The following is a 16,802-nucleotide window of genomic DNA, read 5'->3' as shown; positions in this document are numbered from 1 at the left end:
TTAAAGATTTTATTTATTTGACAGAAAGAGACACAGTGAGAGAGGGAACACAAGCAGGGAGAGTGAGAGAGGGGGAAACAGGCTTCCTGCTGAGCAGGGAGCCCGATGCGGGGCTCGATCCCAGGACACTGGGATCATGACCTGAGCTGAAGGCAGATGCTTAACCAACTGAGCCACCCAGGCGCCCAAGAATCTGGAGGTCTTCAACAGCTTAGGATACAGTGGGAGATGTGTTTTACTGGAAAAGTTATTGTTTCCCTTTACTAAGATTATACTAAAGAATTGGAAGAAAAATTATATTGTATGAGGGTATCAACAAATATTTATAAATGTGATTTAAGATCTTTTACCCAACATAAATCTCCAAATAAAAATACTGATCTTGGAAATGTATGTATTATGAGGAAAGCTACCCATCAGTTGTAAATCAGCTAAACCTTTTGTTTTTCTCTGCCACTTTCTCATGGTTACAGTGTCCTGATCCTTTTATATTTTCGTGTTAAGATTTCACAGCTTTGCATGTTTACAGGCTAGTAACTGGTAAGCAGATGACAGAAATGTTCACTATTGATGGAAGGTCTTCTGGAACCTGTACCTTCAGCCAAGCAGCATCGACAGAGCCTCTGTGCAGATTAATTAGCAAACAGCAAAATTAAGAAACAGAGAAGCAACCCAGGGAGGTAGAGAAGAATATTGAGTCCAGAGCCAGGCTGGCTGGAGGTGAATCAGTCCCAGCTTTGTCGTCGAGCAGGTTTCCATGCTTGACCTCCGGCCTTGATTTCCAGTCCATGGAGTGGCCCTCTCTCCTCAGGCCGGCTCGTGAGTTCAGAGTGAGTGTGTGCCAAGTGTTGAGGGTGTTCCAGGCCCACCGTGCAGTCTGTGTTGGCAGCAAACAGACGGCCCCTCTGACTTCTTTTAGCTAGCTCTCACCTGGTGCCAAACCCTCTGTAGCTTAGCAAGCCCTCCTGTAGCATCAGAAGAAAGGTATTATGTACAATTTTTTTTTTTAATTAAACACTTTAATTTTTCTTGTGGGTGCTGTAACAAATTACATAGACTCAGTGCCTTAAAATAACACTAATGTATTTATCTTAGAGTTCTGGAGGTCAGAAGTCTGAAATGGGTCTCATTGGGCTAAAATCAAGAGGTTGGCAGGGCTGATAACTTCTAGGAGAGAATCCATTCCCTTGTCATTTTCCGGCTTCTAGAGGCTGCCTACGTTCCTTGGCTCATGGCCCTTCCTCCATCTTCAAAGCCAACAGTGACTAGTTCAGTCCTTCTCATGATACCAACTCTTAGGTTCTGGCTCTTCTGGCTCTTCTGCCTCCCTCCTCCCCACTGAATATCCCCACTCTGGGTACATTGGCCCACCTGGATAATCCAGGATAATCTCGTTATTTAAAATCACCTGATTAGCAACCTTATCTTTGGTGGACCTTATTCCTCCCTTGTCTTGTAAAGTAGCATATTCAAACATTCTGGAAAGCAGAACCAGGACAGAGTTTTCCAAATGCCCTTAACACATGTCTGGGGAAAAAAAAAAAGTCATGGGGAGTAATGATTCTACAAGCATGAAAATCCTGTGTCCTTCCCAAATGAGAGTAACTTTTCAATTTATTTATTTATTTATTTATTTATTTTTATTTTAAAGATTTTATTTATTTATTTGACAGAGAGACACAGCGAGAGAGGGAACACAAGCAGGGGGAGTGGGAGAGGGAGAAGCAGGCTTCCCGCTGAGCAGGGAGCCCGATGCGGGGCTCGATCCCAGGACCCTGGGATCATGACCTGAGCCGAAGGCAGACGCTTAACGACTGAGCCACCCAGGCGCCCCAGTAACTTTTCAATTTAGCCTTGTGTTTCTCCCGAGACATAATTTATAGCTGTCGAGCACTCAAACCACATTTGGTAATTCAAGCTACTTTTTCTGTAGACTGTTTAGTGCCAAATTCAATCTAAATGTCATAATTGAGTCCTAAAATCTTCAAAAAATTGTTGCATAAACATTATAGGAACATTAGTAACAGCGAATTTATAGCTTTTTGAATGTAGGTAATACATTTTCCTTTTATGTTGGAGAGAGTATGTACCTTTTAGTTTAGGGATATCCTGTATTCCTGAAATGCAGAAAGTGAACACCCCTGTCATCTCGTCCCTCAAATAGAACCCCGCTGGACTGTTTGGTTTGGACATAGACTTCCAACAAGGTAAAGCGCTGATTGGTTGTCTTGTTGCAGGTATCTTCCTGCAAAGCAGGACATCCTCAAGTCTTGTACTCAGTCAACTTAGTGTGATTCTGTTTCGTTGCCATCTAGTGTTAAGAATTAAAAAAATGCGTTGCCATCTAGTGTTAAGAATTAAAAATGTGAATTTCAAGGATGTTTTGACATTAAATAACTTTGTGACTTTGTAGTTCTAGCGGACCCTAAACTAAAGTGATCGAAAGTGAAAGTTTGCACTGTTCTTCAGGTTGCCGGGGACTAATGCAAATGGTGTAGGACTGTGCAAGCAGCCTGGGACCGGGGTGGGGGTGGGGGGTTTCCGCTGGGCCTGCTGTTAAAGCGTTGGTTAGACTCATATCAGTGACAGCTTCTTGGGTCAGAAAAGATCGTCTAGCCTGCAGGTTTCTGTTTTTGCTATGATTGACTTCTTTGAAGATTAGAGTTATTTCAAAAAATAGCTGTTTTCTTACAGTCTTATTGTTGGTGATCTCAAATCCAAGTGATAACATCTATATCTGTAGTTATTTATATTTTGTCAACTGGACACATGTGTCTTTTTATGTTGATACAAGTTACTAATTATTTTCTCTGTAATGGAGTTCCCAATTCCTTCTGTTTTAAAGGTGTAAGAAAAATGTGGAATTTGTTGAAATAGGACCCATTTATGCTTAAATCACTGAAAAATATTTTTTGAATTCTTTTTCCTTCCGTGTTTAATTAGCAGTCTTATCTGCTTTTAGCATAAAAAGTTTTAAATTACATGATTAATACATATAAATATATGCTGCTAAAAATCTCAGAATTCAGGAAGTAGCAAAGGTCTGGCCAGTCATCTGACTGCATCTGACAGAAAATCCAGTTACTGCTGGCAGAAATAAGAAAGCAGGTTCATATAATCAGAAACCTGGGACTCTGCCTGCCTTCGTTGTGGGGGGTGTCTGAGCTGGGCTTTTCGCAGCCTGGAGCAGGTGCCTGGCAGGTCCGGGCAGCACCCTGAGTGCTTGCGTCCCTCTCTTCCCAGCAGGGCGACCGTCCCCATGTTTCCCTTCACATTTGAGTGGCTTCTGTGCCTGTCCCCGTGCCGCCCGCCCCTCCTGCCAGGGTGCTGCCGTACTTGGATACTGGCCAGGGCGGAGGGTGCCTGTGGGGGTCTGCACACCCCTGGAGCCGCCCCCAGCCCTCCTATCTCCGTATGTCCCCTATAATGATGAGAACAGGGGCATATTAGACACACGCAAGGAGAGAGGTTTATGTTAATGGGGTTATGCTTTGAATTACCCTTATTGGTTATTTTGAGGAGTCTCTCCTATCTCACAAACACAAAAAGGGATCTTAGTTGTTAGGATAAATACCTTGACTTCAGTCTTTTAATAGGCCTCTTGAGGTGGAAAAATAAACAGCAATTTTCTAAACAGCGTTCTCTGAGACTGGGCGCATCAGTCTTAAAAACCTCATTTTTGCTTTTAGTAGCTACTTTCTAACAGACATCAGCCAGGAAGTTGCTCTGTCTTCTAGTTCAGACCTCAAAGCTCTAAGGACTTGTCAACGTCGTGATTGGGCTGTTGGGGATTCTTCTAAGTATTCTCCTTGTTAATTCAGTCACCTATCACAGAAGCTGAGATGTAATTCCTTCGGAGGTTTGTGCCTACACTCTCCTTTCTCCTTCATGCTCCGGCTCCCTGGAGCCCGCATTCAGGGGCATCTCAGGGTTGCATGATACTCGATATAAAGATTGATGGCTATTGGGATAATAATGGGTGTGCATTCTGGAAAATCAGGGTAGCTTTTCTTCATTCTCAGTCAGTGTAGAGCTTCAGTGGGGTAGAAAAATTTGACCTTCAAATCTAGATCGGGGGGCACAGTGTTAGTCCGCTGGGATGCTGTGACCGAGCAGCTGAAGGGCACTGCCTGTGAGGCTGAAGCAAGCGAACGAGCAGCTTGAGTTCTGAAGGCTGGAAGTCCAAGATCAAGGTGTCCATAGGGTTGGCTGCTGAGGCTTTCCCTCCTTGCCGTGTAGACAGCTGTCTTCTCTCTCTGTCCTCACGTGAGCTTTTCATACCCCTAGTGTCTCTCTGTGTGTCCACATTTTCTCTTCTTTAAAGGGCATCAGTCAGATTGGATCAGGGCCTGAAGACCCTAAGGACCTCATTTAACTGAATCACCTCTTTAAAGACCCGATTTCCAAGTACAGTTGCATTCAGAGGTACGGGGGGTTAGGATTTCAACATGAATTTTGTGGGGGACACAGTTCTGTTTGTAAGACACTGAGGTCAAACAGTCACATTTAAGTCCACAGTTACTGTGCTAGTTGACCTGTAATCTTTTAAAATTAAATTTAGGACACAAAGATTTATTCCATGAGAGAGTATAAGAAAAATTACTTTATGGTCTCCATTTAGATGAGTTTTATTGTGAGGCTGTCTGTACCCATGTGTACTCATGTGAGACTTTGTTACGAGGACGAGTGAACACAAATGAAGCAGAAGAGAGCTTCCGCATGCTCTCCCTGATTGCTACTCAGCAGAAGAGTTGTCATTTTTGTACATTAACCTTGGACCCTTTTAAGGAGGCAATAGGATTGGCAATCCAAGATAAGAAATCTGAGGCTAACTGATTATTTTCTTACTTTAATGTTTCTAAGAGGACTACCAAATAAGTGAATACAATGAAAAATGATAAGTTAAAACATAAGAATTGTTTTTATTTTAACAAAATATGTAGTAAGAGTAACCCAAACTACTTTGTGTCAGGCCTGGGGTTCAAGGTTATTTATTTGTGTTGACTCATTTGACCTTCGCCACAGGCCAAGGTGTTCTTATTTCCCACTTCACAGGCGGCCCTCTGAGGCCCAGGCGGGGTGGTGGTGTCCCCAGGCACACTGAGCTAGGAGATGGTGTGGTGCGGAGAAGGCCCGGCCAAGGGTCTTGCCCGTTATGTCACCCCGTCCCCACCTCTGACGTTCCTTCCACTGCTCAGAAACATCACCACTCTCCGCAGTGACTTGATAACGTTATATGGTTTTGGGGAGGTCTTTTTTTTTTTTATGTTCATGTTAGCAAAATAAGCAAATGTGTTAATGGCCCACATCAATTCCCAATGATTTCTTTAAGATCAATACAAAAGCAATTTGGATAATGGTTTTGCTTAAAGTTTGAGGATCCTCCAGTGTAAGAGTTTGAGTCATCTATATTAAAAGGTCCTTTTTTAGCTTAGGTATAATGTGGTTATCCTATCATTTTATGAGAGCTAATGGACTTTCCAGTTCTGTTAAAGCTAAGATAAAAGAGCTGAGTTAAAAACTGAGCCTGCACCATGAAGTCAGACACACCTGGATTCATAACTAGGATCCGCCATGAGCTAGTTTTGTGTTCCCAACGCATTGGCCTCTCAAACCTCGCCTTCCTGATCTGTGAAATGGGGTGGTGCTTGCCTGCCTTAGCAGTTACCGCGAGGGCTAACTCGGAGAAGGCACACCAGGTGTCTTGTGTGTCGTGTGAGCACACAGAGTGTCTTGTGTATATTTTAGCTCCTGCTAGCATCTGGATGCATATTGAGTTTATTTTGGTGAAGAAGCTCACGTTCACTTCTCGGGGTTTCCTTGTCTGCATGACGATTGTGGCTGTTCGCATGAGGCAGAAGAAAGCCATGGCTGTAAGTCACACACTCGGGAGGCAGCTGGTGGACCTGAGCCAGCTCCCTCTCTCCTTAGCTTTGTGGCCTTAGGCAGGGTACTCAGCGTTTCCTAGCCTCATTCCCTGATCCTCAGTCTCCTTGGGGAAAATCGTTTGGACCACGTGGAGGTGTTGTAAGGGTGAAGTTAGACTGTGGATGTCAAGTGCTGGGTTTTCTTGAGATCAGTTATTTAAAGGTATAAAACAATCTTGTTTTGTGATGTCATTTTACTAAATATAAAATTGTCTAAAATTACCAGTTCAATAAATTTTAGAGTCCATTTTGCCTGTATTCACCTAAAAATGTCGTAATTGGATTTCTCTTTGTTCCTGTTGTAGGTGCTGGAGATCAGAATTTATTTACCTCTATTTATCCAACGCTTTCCCAGCAGCTTCCAAGAGAACCAATGGAATGGAGAAGGTGTGGTATATCTCTGTTCTTTGACTTTATCTCTCTCTTCGTTTTGTAGACATTTCTGTGAGCAAGTGAGGTAGTAAAAGTTAAAGCCTAAGTTGTCAAGTGTCTTGTAAAGAAACTGAACGTATCACATAATCTGTGGGCCTCACTTTTTAAGGAATATGTTGATTTTCTTACTGAGACAGAGGGTGGTAGAAACAAGAGTTGTTTTGAGTTAAAGGCCCTCTTTTATAGGAATGACTTCTGATTCCTCATGGTACCTAAGAGTATCTTTTCTTAAAAAATTTTTTTATTTAAATTCAGTTTAACATATAGAGTATTATTAGTTTCAGAGGTAGAGTTCAGTGATACGTCAGTTGCATATAACACCCAGGGCTCATCACGTCACGTGCCCTCCTTAGTGCCCGTCACCCGGTTACCCCATCTCCCACCGCTTACCCCTCCAGCAACCCTCAATTTGTTCCTTAGACTTAAGAGTCTGCGTCAGAGTGTCTTAAAGGCACAGGCGTTTTGGAAAGGAGACATGACTCAGACTCCATGTTAGAGCAGAACACATGGCCTTTACCTACGGTCTCAGCAAGGCCTCTCTCCACCCTGAGCTCCTGTGCTCCTTTCTTAAGGATGAGGAACTATGTGGAAAGATGTTATTTAAAAATTAGGGGGGAAACCAGACCAGCCATCCCATTTGTCCTTTTGTATGTGATTGTTCATCTCATGACTTGTCGGAGAAGTAGTCCACATTTGAATTATCTTATTGGAAAACTCATTTCTGCTAAGATTAGCTATTATTTCTTTTTTTTTTTTTTTTAAAGATTTTATTTATTTTTTGACAGAGAGAGAGCGAGAGCAGGAACACAAGCAGGGGGAATGGGAGAGGGAGAAGCAGGCTTCTTGCCGAGTAGGGAGCCCGATGTGGGACTCAATCCCAGGACCCTGGGATCATGACCTGAGCTGAAGGCAAACAGACGCTTAATGACTGAGCCACCCAGGCACCCGATTAGCTATTATTTCTAGAAAATGTTTGGAGTTTGACTTGTTAGTACAGGGATTCCGATTTTAATCAAGGTGTATACAAATTTTCGGTTGTCATTCATGCTCTTGTAGTTCCAGTTCCTGCTGCATTATTTCCCTCCGACCACTAGTGTGTACTCTGCCACATGAAGAATTGATGTGGCTTTCTGGGGGTGACTCACCAGAGATGGGGTCCAGTCTCATTTTTGTGTCTAATACCATGTTAGAAGGAGTGCGTTTTTTCAATTCAGTAATTAAATGCAATATAAAGAGCAGATAGGAAGTGGGAGAATTGTTCAACATCTGAGGAGGCCCCGTGCTGTCGCAAGAGAAAATAACTCAGTGGAGGACTTAATGTCTGGAGAGATGGGGGAGTCTGCAGAGGATTTCTAATACACATTATTTAAACATACAGAAAGACAAAAGCAAAGGTGTGTGTCCGTGAAACAAGACAAGGGGTTATGAGGAAACAAGGAGAGACTGTAGATTTCGTGTGCGTTCATCTCTTCGCCTTCCTGAGCCTGCCTGAGCCGGAGGAAGGGCCGAAGGGGCATGGGGGTGCAGGGACAGAGAGGGGTGTGGGTGACGCAGTGGAGACTGGCCACCTTCCCTGGAGAAGGACGAGCGGCCTCGGGAGAGGAGGCTGAGCCTGTGTATCCTGTGCCCGCAGAGGCGGCTCCTGGAGACGCAGGTGACGGGGCCCAGGACTGCAGCAGGCGAGGCCAGAGCGCACCGGGAGGGGGCAGGCGGCGTGGGGCCACCTCCGCGGGAGCCTGCGGCTCTCGGCCCCCGCTGCGGACCTGGACCGACCGACGAGCTCCAGCCCCGTGGATTCGAGGCAGCGCAGGAAGCGGGCAGGAGGGCCAGGGTGCATCTGACCAGGTGCGGCCAGGTGGCAGAGCTCCCCGGGCAGGAGGGTAGGGAATTCATCGCGGGACAAAGCGGAGGGCCCCAGGAAGAGACTTGCCACGTCCCCACGGTGCCTTCCTGATTGGAGCGGGAGGCCTTCTGAGGGACGCCCCCCTGGACGAAGGGCCTAACGGGGCCGCTGAGGCTTGACTGAGTGGCTGGCGCTCGGGGGTTTGCAGTTCTGTCCGGGAGCTGGGGAGGGAGCTGGGGAAGAACCAGAAATGGACTCTGTGAGCTGAGCGAAAGAAGAACGCAGGAAGACGAAAGCACATCATAAAGCTGCGTACCCAGAGTGGGCTGCCGCGTTCAGTAAGAGGGGCCATGGCGTCGGGACGACGGTCAGTGGGGAGAGGGCAGCTGGGAGGGCGGGGGGCAGAGCGGAGCTGCCTCCTCCATCACGGACATTTGGACGTCGTGTCTAAGATGAAAGCGTTCAGGGAGATACAGTGGGCTGAATGGTGGCCCTTAGAGGATACGTCCGTCTTCGAACTGCGAGTGTGAGTTTATTTGCAACGAGGATCTTGCAGTGTATTTGAGTGAAGGATCACATGAGATCATCCTGGAGTGGTGTGGGCCCTAAATCCAGTGACGGGCATCCCGGCAAGACACATGCTCGCAGAGGAGCAAGCAGTCCACGTGGACATGGCCGCAGAGATCGCAGTGAGGGGCTACAGGCCGGGACCGCCCCAGTTTGCCGGGTGGTGGGAAGGACGAGGAAGGAGTTCTCCCACAGAGTGTCCAGAGGAAGCCAACGCTGCCAACTCCTTCATTTCAAATTTCTGGCCTCCTGAGCTGGGAGAGAATTAATGTTGTTTTAAGCCTCTGGGTTTGTGGTAACTTGTCAGAGTAGCTCTAGGAAAACTAGTACAGGAGGGGAGGGATGGAGGCTGGGGTAGGCAGCTGCGTGTGTGTGTGTGTGTGTGTGTGTGTGTGTGTGTGTGTGAGAGAGAGAGAGAGTGGGAGAGAGAAAGGCCTTTTGATACTATTTGACATGTTAAAGCTGGTACATGTGACTGTGATCAAAATGTACAATTAATTGAGTAGATCTTGGGACTAAGCTTGGAGCCGAGATTTTCCTAGATGCGCTGAACTGCCGTGTGGAGGAGAGCACGTTGGGGAGTGGGAAGATGGAGCTGCGAAGCCCTGCTGCACAGCATGGGGGATGGGGACCCAGAGCTGCAGAAGGGGACACGGACACACTGAGATGGGGGGGACAACTGGAAGTTTCAGAGCAGAGGACAGAGAACGGGGGACAGGCAGTATCTGAAGAATGAAGGTCAGGATTTTCCCAGAGGTGAATCAGGGGCTTGCTGGAGCCCACGAAAAGTCCCGTGCAATGAAAGCAAAACACGGCAAACCAAAAGCCATGCCAGGAAAACAGACAGAAAAGGAAACCAGATCTGCAGTCTCTACAACATTGAAAACGCAGCGTAAGAGCCAGCGCTTCTCAAAGTACTGATGGAAAACGCCTTTCAACCTAGAAATCTGTGCTATTCAACCTCACAGGCGGAAGGGAGGACTGAGTCAGCCCCTCTCTCCCCGCCCGTGGGCCGGTGGGCCTTGCTGAGGCAGGACTGACAGGGTTTGTCCCTCGAAGGCCTGGGAGCCATCTGGGGCCAGGATGTGTCACTTTTGGCTGCACAGAGCTTCATGTGTGTGCTCTGGAGGGCCGCGCTTATGTTGTGTTCATTGCTTGCCACGCCATGCACAGAGTTGAGAAATAAAGTATGGTCACAGACCCTACCACCCTGAAATAATGAAAGGACACATCTCAACAGGAAGGAAGATGAACCCAGAATTCAGATGAAAGAAGCAGTCACCAGCAAACAAGTCATAAAAGTATTTTGCTAAACTTAAGATATCAGTCCTTTTAAAAATTAAGAGATCTAAAATTTTAGATGTGGGGAAGAAAGCAGAGAGAAGAAAGTGTACTTGTCTCGTTCAAGGAGAGGGTAGACATTTAATCTAGTCTTTAAAAGAAATATTTAAGTTTATGCATATTAAAAATAAAAATGTAACCAACAGCAGAATAGAAATAGATGGTTAAACTTTCAAACCAGCAGAGAAAAAGGATGGAAAAAGAAAACTTGATTAGTCTCACAAAGGATAGGGAAAAATAGAGAGCCTGAAAATAGAAAGTACACAAGTTCAAGCATCAGCATAATCATGTTAAATATGGTTAGTTTCAGTGTGTTAGACCCCTTAGATCAGACAAAAAATACAAGAATCCAACGTAGAGATGTGTCAGAGAGTGGAAGATGTGTTAGAGATGTGTTAGAAGTGGAAAATACTAGTGTGGAGGAAAGATGTATGGAGCCTAATGTATTTTTTAGAAGTAGAGTGAAATGGCAGCCATACCCTGATAGCTGTAGATAGGGGGTCTGCAGCCTGTGGGCTATCTCTGTGTTCCTCCCTGGGGGGAGAGTGGGGGGGGTGGGGGTGCTGGGGGTGGGTGGGTGGGCCACTCTGTTTTGGGTCATACAGGTGATCATAAAAGTATTTGTTTAGTTTAAAGCTTTCATATCTTCAAACTGCGCTTTTGACATTTGGAAATCTTTTTTTTTTGTAGTGACTTAGAGATTCAGTGAAACTCCAAGTAATATCCATTTTTCTCAGAAGTCTGTGTTGTTGCAAAGAGCCCTGGTTAAGTAAGATATTGGTGTGCATGTGTCAGAGTAAGGTGAAAGTCTTGATGGAGAGGGAGCTTTGACACGTACTCGTGAACCATGCTGAGATAGTGTATAGAATCCTTTTGGACAGAGTATTATCATTATAATTCAGGATTAATACCATATATGTACTTTTGAATTCATGGATATGGTTAAATTATTGTTGGATTTTTTTTTCCCCCCTTTTCTTTCTGCTGAACCTTCTGTAGTCATTTTTCTTAGTGACGTTTTAAAAATTGTTCGTAGGTCCTATGGCCGGGCCCCAAAGATGATTCACCTAGAATCTAACTTTGTTCAATTCAAAGAGGAGCTGCTGCCCAAAGAAGGAAACAAAGCCCTGCTCACCTTCCCCTTCCTTCATATTTATTGGACGGAATGCTGTGTAAGTATTCACGGAGGGAGAAGAAATGACAGAAAATGCCTTGGAATAGGATTAAGAATTCACCGGTCTAGCTTTTGTTCAGACAACTCTGATTTTTCAAATTGACTTTTTAATGGACTCTACTTGGTGTCCTCTTTTCTCCTTTCCACCGTCAGATGCCTCGTGGCTTTGTCGCTCCACGCTTCTGCTCTGGTCCTGTCGTGTTGCCCTCTGGGTAACCACCAGGAACAATCTTACTTGCCACGTTTTGAGTTCTTGTGAGCTCCCTGCGCCCTCGGGGCCTCTAGGTCTTGTTAATATTTACTCCCAGCTTTGTTTCCGAACCCCCGATATTCACTGTCATGATAGCTACTTGACTTCATTCTTGTGGGTCTCTCCTGCTGGTCTGTGGGCTTTCTGAGGGCGTGGGACCACCCTGCTTCCTCACCGTCACGGTACCTCCAGGGCAGGCGCTCCGCGGCCGCCCGTCCGGGCATCTTACTTGTACTTTGCAACTGTGTATTTATGAACCCAGAAAGAAGTTTGTCACTCTTGACAGAATTCTCCTGTCATGAACTAAGAGACAACACCGTGGGTCATTTCTTTCTGTTTGTTTTAGCGATACCCAGCATACACAAATCATTCCGTGTTGTGCATTTTCACCTGAATCTGAGGATGCAGAAGTAGTGTGGTGTGATTAAAGAAGGGACTGGAAGCTTACTCCTGAACCCTTTTGCCTTTGTGGATTTTGCTTTGTAGCCTTTCTCAATGGAGTCCGCCATGCAGGGTGGGCTTATACCCCCAGCAGTGAGTGTGACGACACATGGGACACGTTGTCTGCCAGGGAGCTCATCAAAGGTCAGCACCCAGGGCTTTTGTTGGGGTTCAGGCACGTGGGCACCTTTTACCTGGCTCGTACCAAAACTCTAGACTCCCAGAGGGAAGGCAGGTGTTCAGCACAAGCCATAGTATTTGTACAAAGAGCTTGTGCCCAGTGAGGCCCTCTTGTCACGTGGTGGTGGGAACCATCCCATGATCCATGTTCCCAGGCCTCAGCCAAGGCCCCCACCCCTCACCCCCCTCCGTGAGCAGGCCTAAGCACGGCTGTCCTAGGCCTGAAGTGCCTCTCCTCTCTCTGGCCCCTCGGCAGTGATGTTAGATTTGATGTTGTGGTCAAGGTTTCTCCATGCTGTAGGTACTGTTTTCCGCTTGCAACTAATGAGCCATCTCTGGGGGGCCCACTGTAAAAGACCACAGGATTATCCTGCTCCTTGTCCAGCTTTCCCCTTAGATTGAGCACCCAGCGATGATTCTTCATGAACCAGTCTTTATGGAGGGCTGCAGCCAGCCCTCCTCCAAGCTGATCAGTGGTGCTCTGCTCTGGGAAAGAGCCCCCGTGGGCTTCTGTGCCATGTGATGCTTTGCCATCCGTTGTCCTCACTCTGATGCTCAGGTCGTCTCTGATTTGGCCAGTGAGAGTCACTTCAGACCGGCCCCTGGGTCCTTTTCAGGGACTTCTCTAACTTTCAGGCACAACAAGATATCCTGGGCTCTCGTACCGGTGCTGCCCTTGTCTTGGAGTCGGCCGCTTCTTCCCAGAGCCCCCCGCTCCTGGTGCTGCGGGCGCGTCCGGGCCACCGGCCCTTCGGGAGACGAGCTAGAAAGGTGTGTGTCTCGGAGACCAGGCTTGATGCTGTGCCTCCGATCGGAGCCTCAGCCCCCGGGGCTCTCTGCTGCGCTGTCCAGGTGCGTGCTGGCATCCGGACAGCAGCCCCGCAGCTGCCTCCTCGCTCAGTCCTCCGACCCGCGCAGCCGTGCTCTCAGCATTGTGGCTCCCGCCCCCCAGCCGGGGACGGTCCGTGTTCCTGTCTGGTAGGCCAGGCCGCCCTCGGGCCCGTCCTTGTCACGGTTTTCCCTTGCTCTTGCACGGGTACTTCTCCTTGTGAACGTGAGTAGTTACTGAGTTCCAGACGGAACTTCCTGGGGTTTTTATCGGGACCACGGTGAGTGTATAATTTGCCGTGTGCAGAGACAACATCTTGATGGTGTGGAGACCTTCTGACCCTGAACCAGGGAGGTCTTTCTATCTGTGCACATCTGTGTCCTTTAGAAGTATTTTAGGGATGCTTTTCTTCATGATAGAGTTTACATGTTTCTGCTTAAATTTATGTCTAAGCATTTTCCTTCTTTTGTTGCTGACGTCCATGGGGTTTTCTCTCTCATTACATCTTCTAGTTGGTTATTGTGTATGTGAAGGCTGCTGATGTTTTTCATGTTAGCCTTGCAAATTCTCTTACTGTTTGAGTTTGTTTTATCACTAGTTCTCTAGGCCCCAGGGTCCCCATCATGTCATCTCTTCTCTTTCAGGTCTTAGGCCTCCAGCTGTTTCCTCTGTTTGACCCCACTGTTAAATAGTGGTGGAGACGGTGGGCATCGTTGCCTTGTTCTGACCTCCATGGGGGCTCCTGCGATGTGTGTCCAATGAGGAGGGTGCTGGCTGTGGGACGGAGCGAAACGGGCACCAGCTTGGGCGGGTATCCATCCCTTCCTGTTTCCTCAAGGATCTTTATTAGGAACACATTCTTGAATTTTGTTAATAAAGGCTTTTTCATACTCAGTGGAGATAATCATAGGGGTTTTTTCCACTTAAATTTACTGATACGTTGGGTTATGTTAGTGGGTTTCTTATTATTGAGCCATACTTGCATTCCTGGTATAACTACTGCTTGGTCAAAGTATCAGTTTTTTAATGTGGTATTGGTGTCTGTTCACCTAATTTAGGATTTTTTTTTGCATCTACGGTCACAAGTGATTGGTCTGTAAGTTTTTTCGTATTGTTTCTGTCAGGTTTAGGTATCAAAAATATAATTTGGAGTTTTCATTTATTTCCTGTTTTTGAGACAATTTATAAATGTAGCACTAGAACAGTCTGGTCTCTAAGGATTGATGGGGTTCTCCTGTGAAACCATCTGGACTTGGTACTCTTACAGGACAGTTCCTTGGAAATGGGTCTCTTATAGCCATTCGTCAATTTTGGTAAACTGTGTCTTTCTTAGAAATTATGCATTTCAGTTAAGTTATAAAATTTAATTTCTTGAAGGTGTGCAAAGTGGTCTTTTTTTGACTTTTAAAATACTCTCTGTGGCAATAGTTATTTCCCCATTGTTATTTCATTGTAGATTTTGTACTTTTCCCCCTTTCTTTCTTGATTAAATTAGCTACTTGTAGTTGTGGATTCTTTCTCCCCAGAGAACCAGGATTTTTATTTCTGATATAACATTAGTGTGTTTTTTACTTTATTAATTTCTGCTTTCATTTTTATTTCCTTCCTTTTGCTTTCTTAAGGTTTACTTTGTTTTTTTCTAGTTTTTTGTTTTTTTTTTTTGAGTTGGGAATGCATTTCTTTTCATTTTCAATTTAAATGATACAAGTCATTAAAAATAGGAATTTAAATCCCAGGATTCAATCATTTTTCAGAAAGTCTCTGCTTTCAAATTTGTATTGCCCCTTTCACCCAACAGTTTAACATGACATTTTTTAATTTCCAAAAAAAAATTCTTTAAAATTTTTATTTTAAAATTCCTAATTTTATTGTATTGTGATGAGGATGTTGTATATATTTCTGCTTTCTGAAACTTACCTTTTCTCCGTGACCTAATAAATGATCAGTTTCTTGGGATGTTCCATGTTTGAGAAAGCATTTTTTCTGCTTGTTAGATTGTAATGCTAAATGTAGATCCCTACAAGCGGTCTTACCGATTTGTTGTTTAGGTCATTTATATTTTAATGTTCTGTTCACTTGACCTGTGGCTGACAACGGTGTGTTAGAGTCTTCCGTTACTGGTGTGTTTGTGTTTCTCTTGCATCATCTGTAGTTTGTGTTTTGTGTAGGTAGTTCATGTATCATTTAGTGCATAGATATTCATGACATAGTTTTTATGGAGTGAAATATGTCATTTTAAAAAATGGTTTCTTAATAGAGTGTATCATGTTGAGGAAGGCCTTGTCTGTCTGAAGGTAGTAATTGATTTTCTCTTATATTTTCTCTTAATAATTTTATAATTTGTGTTTTATATTTGATCTGTATAGCTTCAAGTTATTTTTGTGTGCGGCAGGAGGTGTGGAGGATTAAAGGTCTAATTTTATAGTCTTTTTTTTTTAAGATTTTATTTATTTATTTGACAGAGAGACACAGCGAGAGAGGGAACACAGCAGGGGGAATGGGAGAGAGAGAAGCAGCTTCCCGTGGAGCAGGGGGCCCGATGTAGGACTCTAGCCCAGGACCCTGGGATCATGACTCGAGCCGAAGGCAGACGCTTAACTTACCGACTGAGCCACCCAGGCGCCCCTAATTTTATAGTCTTAATTGGGTAGCACATTGGCCTAACAATTTCATAATCGTCTGTCTCTTTTCTACTTACTGAAAATTTCACCTTTATTTTAAACCAGTGTCATGTATGCATTATGTTCTGTTGATCATCGTCTCTTCTGTGTCAGGACCAGACTTTTAATTATTGCATTTTTATAATATGTATTGATGTCTGTTCTTTTAAAATAAATCCCTTGGCTAGTATACATTTTTTTCTTCTGTGTAAATTTTAGAATCAGATTGTTAGGTATACAAATTTTATTTTCCAAAAATGATTGTACCTACATATTCCATCCCCCATGCTCTTCTCTCCATGGCAGTGATCTTCCTCCATTGAGAGGCCTGGTCAGTGTTTCCTCTAGTTGAATCAGAGTGGGCCTCTGGGAGGAGGAGGGGCCCTGTGACTTTTGAGACTAAGTCATAAAAAGTAATACATCTTCTGTGGGGCCCTCTGGGGATGCGTGCTCTTAGAGCCCAGCCACCATTCTGTGAGGAAGTCAAGTGCCGCATGGGAAGGCCACCTGGAGGTGTGCAGCCCCGGTCCCAGCAGATCCTTGCCAACAAGCTAGCGATCCAGCAGCAGACACATGGTGGCCTTCTTGCTCCCAGCCTTCATGTGCCACACCCGCTGGGGCAGACGAGCTGTGTGCCTGGTCTTGTCTAGGTCGTAGATTGGTGAGCAGAGTGAACGTTCCGGACCATTGCACATTATAGTGGTTTGTTATAAAGCCATATAGAACAGGAGTAGCTGTTGAAAAGAGAAAGGGAAGGATGGGAGGTGTTTTGGTTGGGATTGCCTTGAATAAGTTGTGGATTCATTTGGGGAGAATCTTAAAAATCACAGGTCTTTCTTTGTATCTAGAAACATGGTCTCTCCATTCTTTTTTTTTTTTTTTAAAGATTTTATTTGTCGGAGGGAGAGAGAGAGACAGAGCACAAGCAGGGGGAGAGGCAGAGGCAGAGGGAGAAGCAGGCTCCCCGCTGAGCAAGGAGCCCGATGTGGGGCTCGATCTCGGGACTCCAGGACCATGACCTGAGCTGAAGGTAGCCGCTTAGCTGACTGAGCCACCCAGGAGTCCCATGGTCTCTCCATTCTTTATGCCTTTTTGATGCCCTTAGTAATGTGTGCTAATGGGGGCGCCTGGGTGACTCAGGTGGTTAAGTGTCTGCCT

At 45.4% G+C, this 16,802-nt stretch overlaps 1 protein-coding gene across 4 annotated transcripts in view; it reads left to right on the top strand.

Moving 5' to 3' along the window:
- Positions 1-16,802, top strand: part of TRAPPC10 (trafficking protein particle complex 10) — a 99,648-nt gene that overhangs the window by 24,958 nt on the left and 57,888 nt on the right. For 3 of the 4 annotated variants that reach the window (XM_035030064.1, XM_035030062.1, XM_035030063.1), the window contains exons 2-3: positions 6,233-6,314; positions 11,147-11,282. In XM_035030064.1, coding sequence (XP_034885955.1) covers positions 6,301-6,314; positions 11,147-11,282 — 150 coding nt within the window. In that variant the 5' untranslated portion in view covers positions 6,233-6,300. Of the gene's footprint in view, positions 1-6,232; positions 6,315-11,146; positions 11,283-16,802 lie in introns of those variants that run through there. The other variant, XM_035030065.1, reaches the window with a different exon arrangement.

This window comes from Mirounga leonina, unplaced genomic scaffold (genome assembly GCF_011800145.1).
Source record: "Mirounga leonina isolate KUSES-001 unplaced genomic scaffold, KU_Mleo_1.0 Mir_353, whole genome shotgun sequence".
Classification (NCBI taxonomy): Eukaryota; Metazoa; Chordata; class Mammalia; order Carnivora; family Phocidae; genus Mirounga; species Mirounga leonina.
Note: the sequence above shows the minus strand (reverse complement) of the source record. Positions and strands in the feature narration are given on the sequence as shown.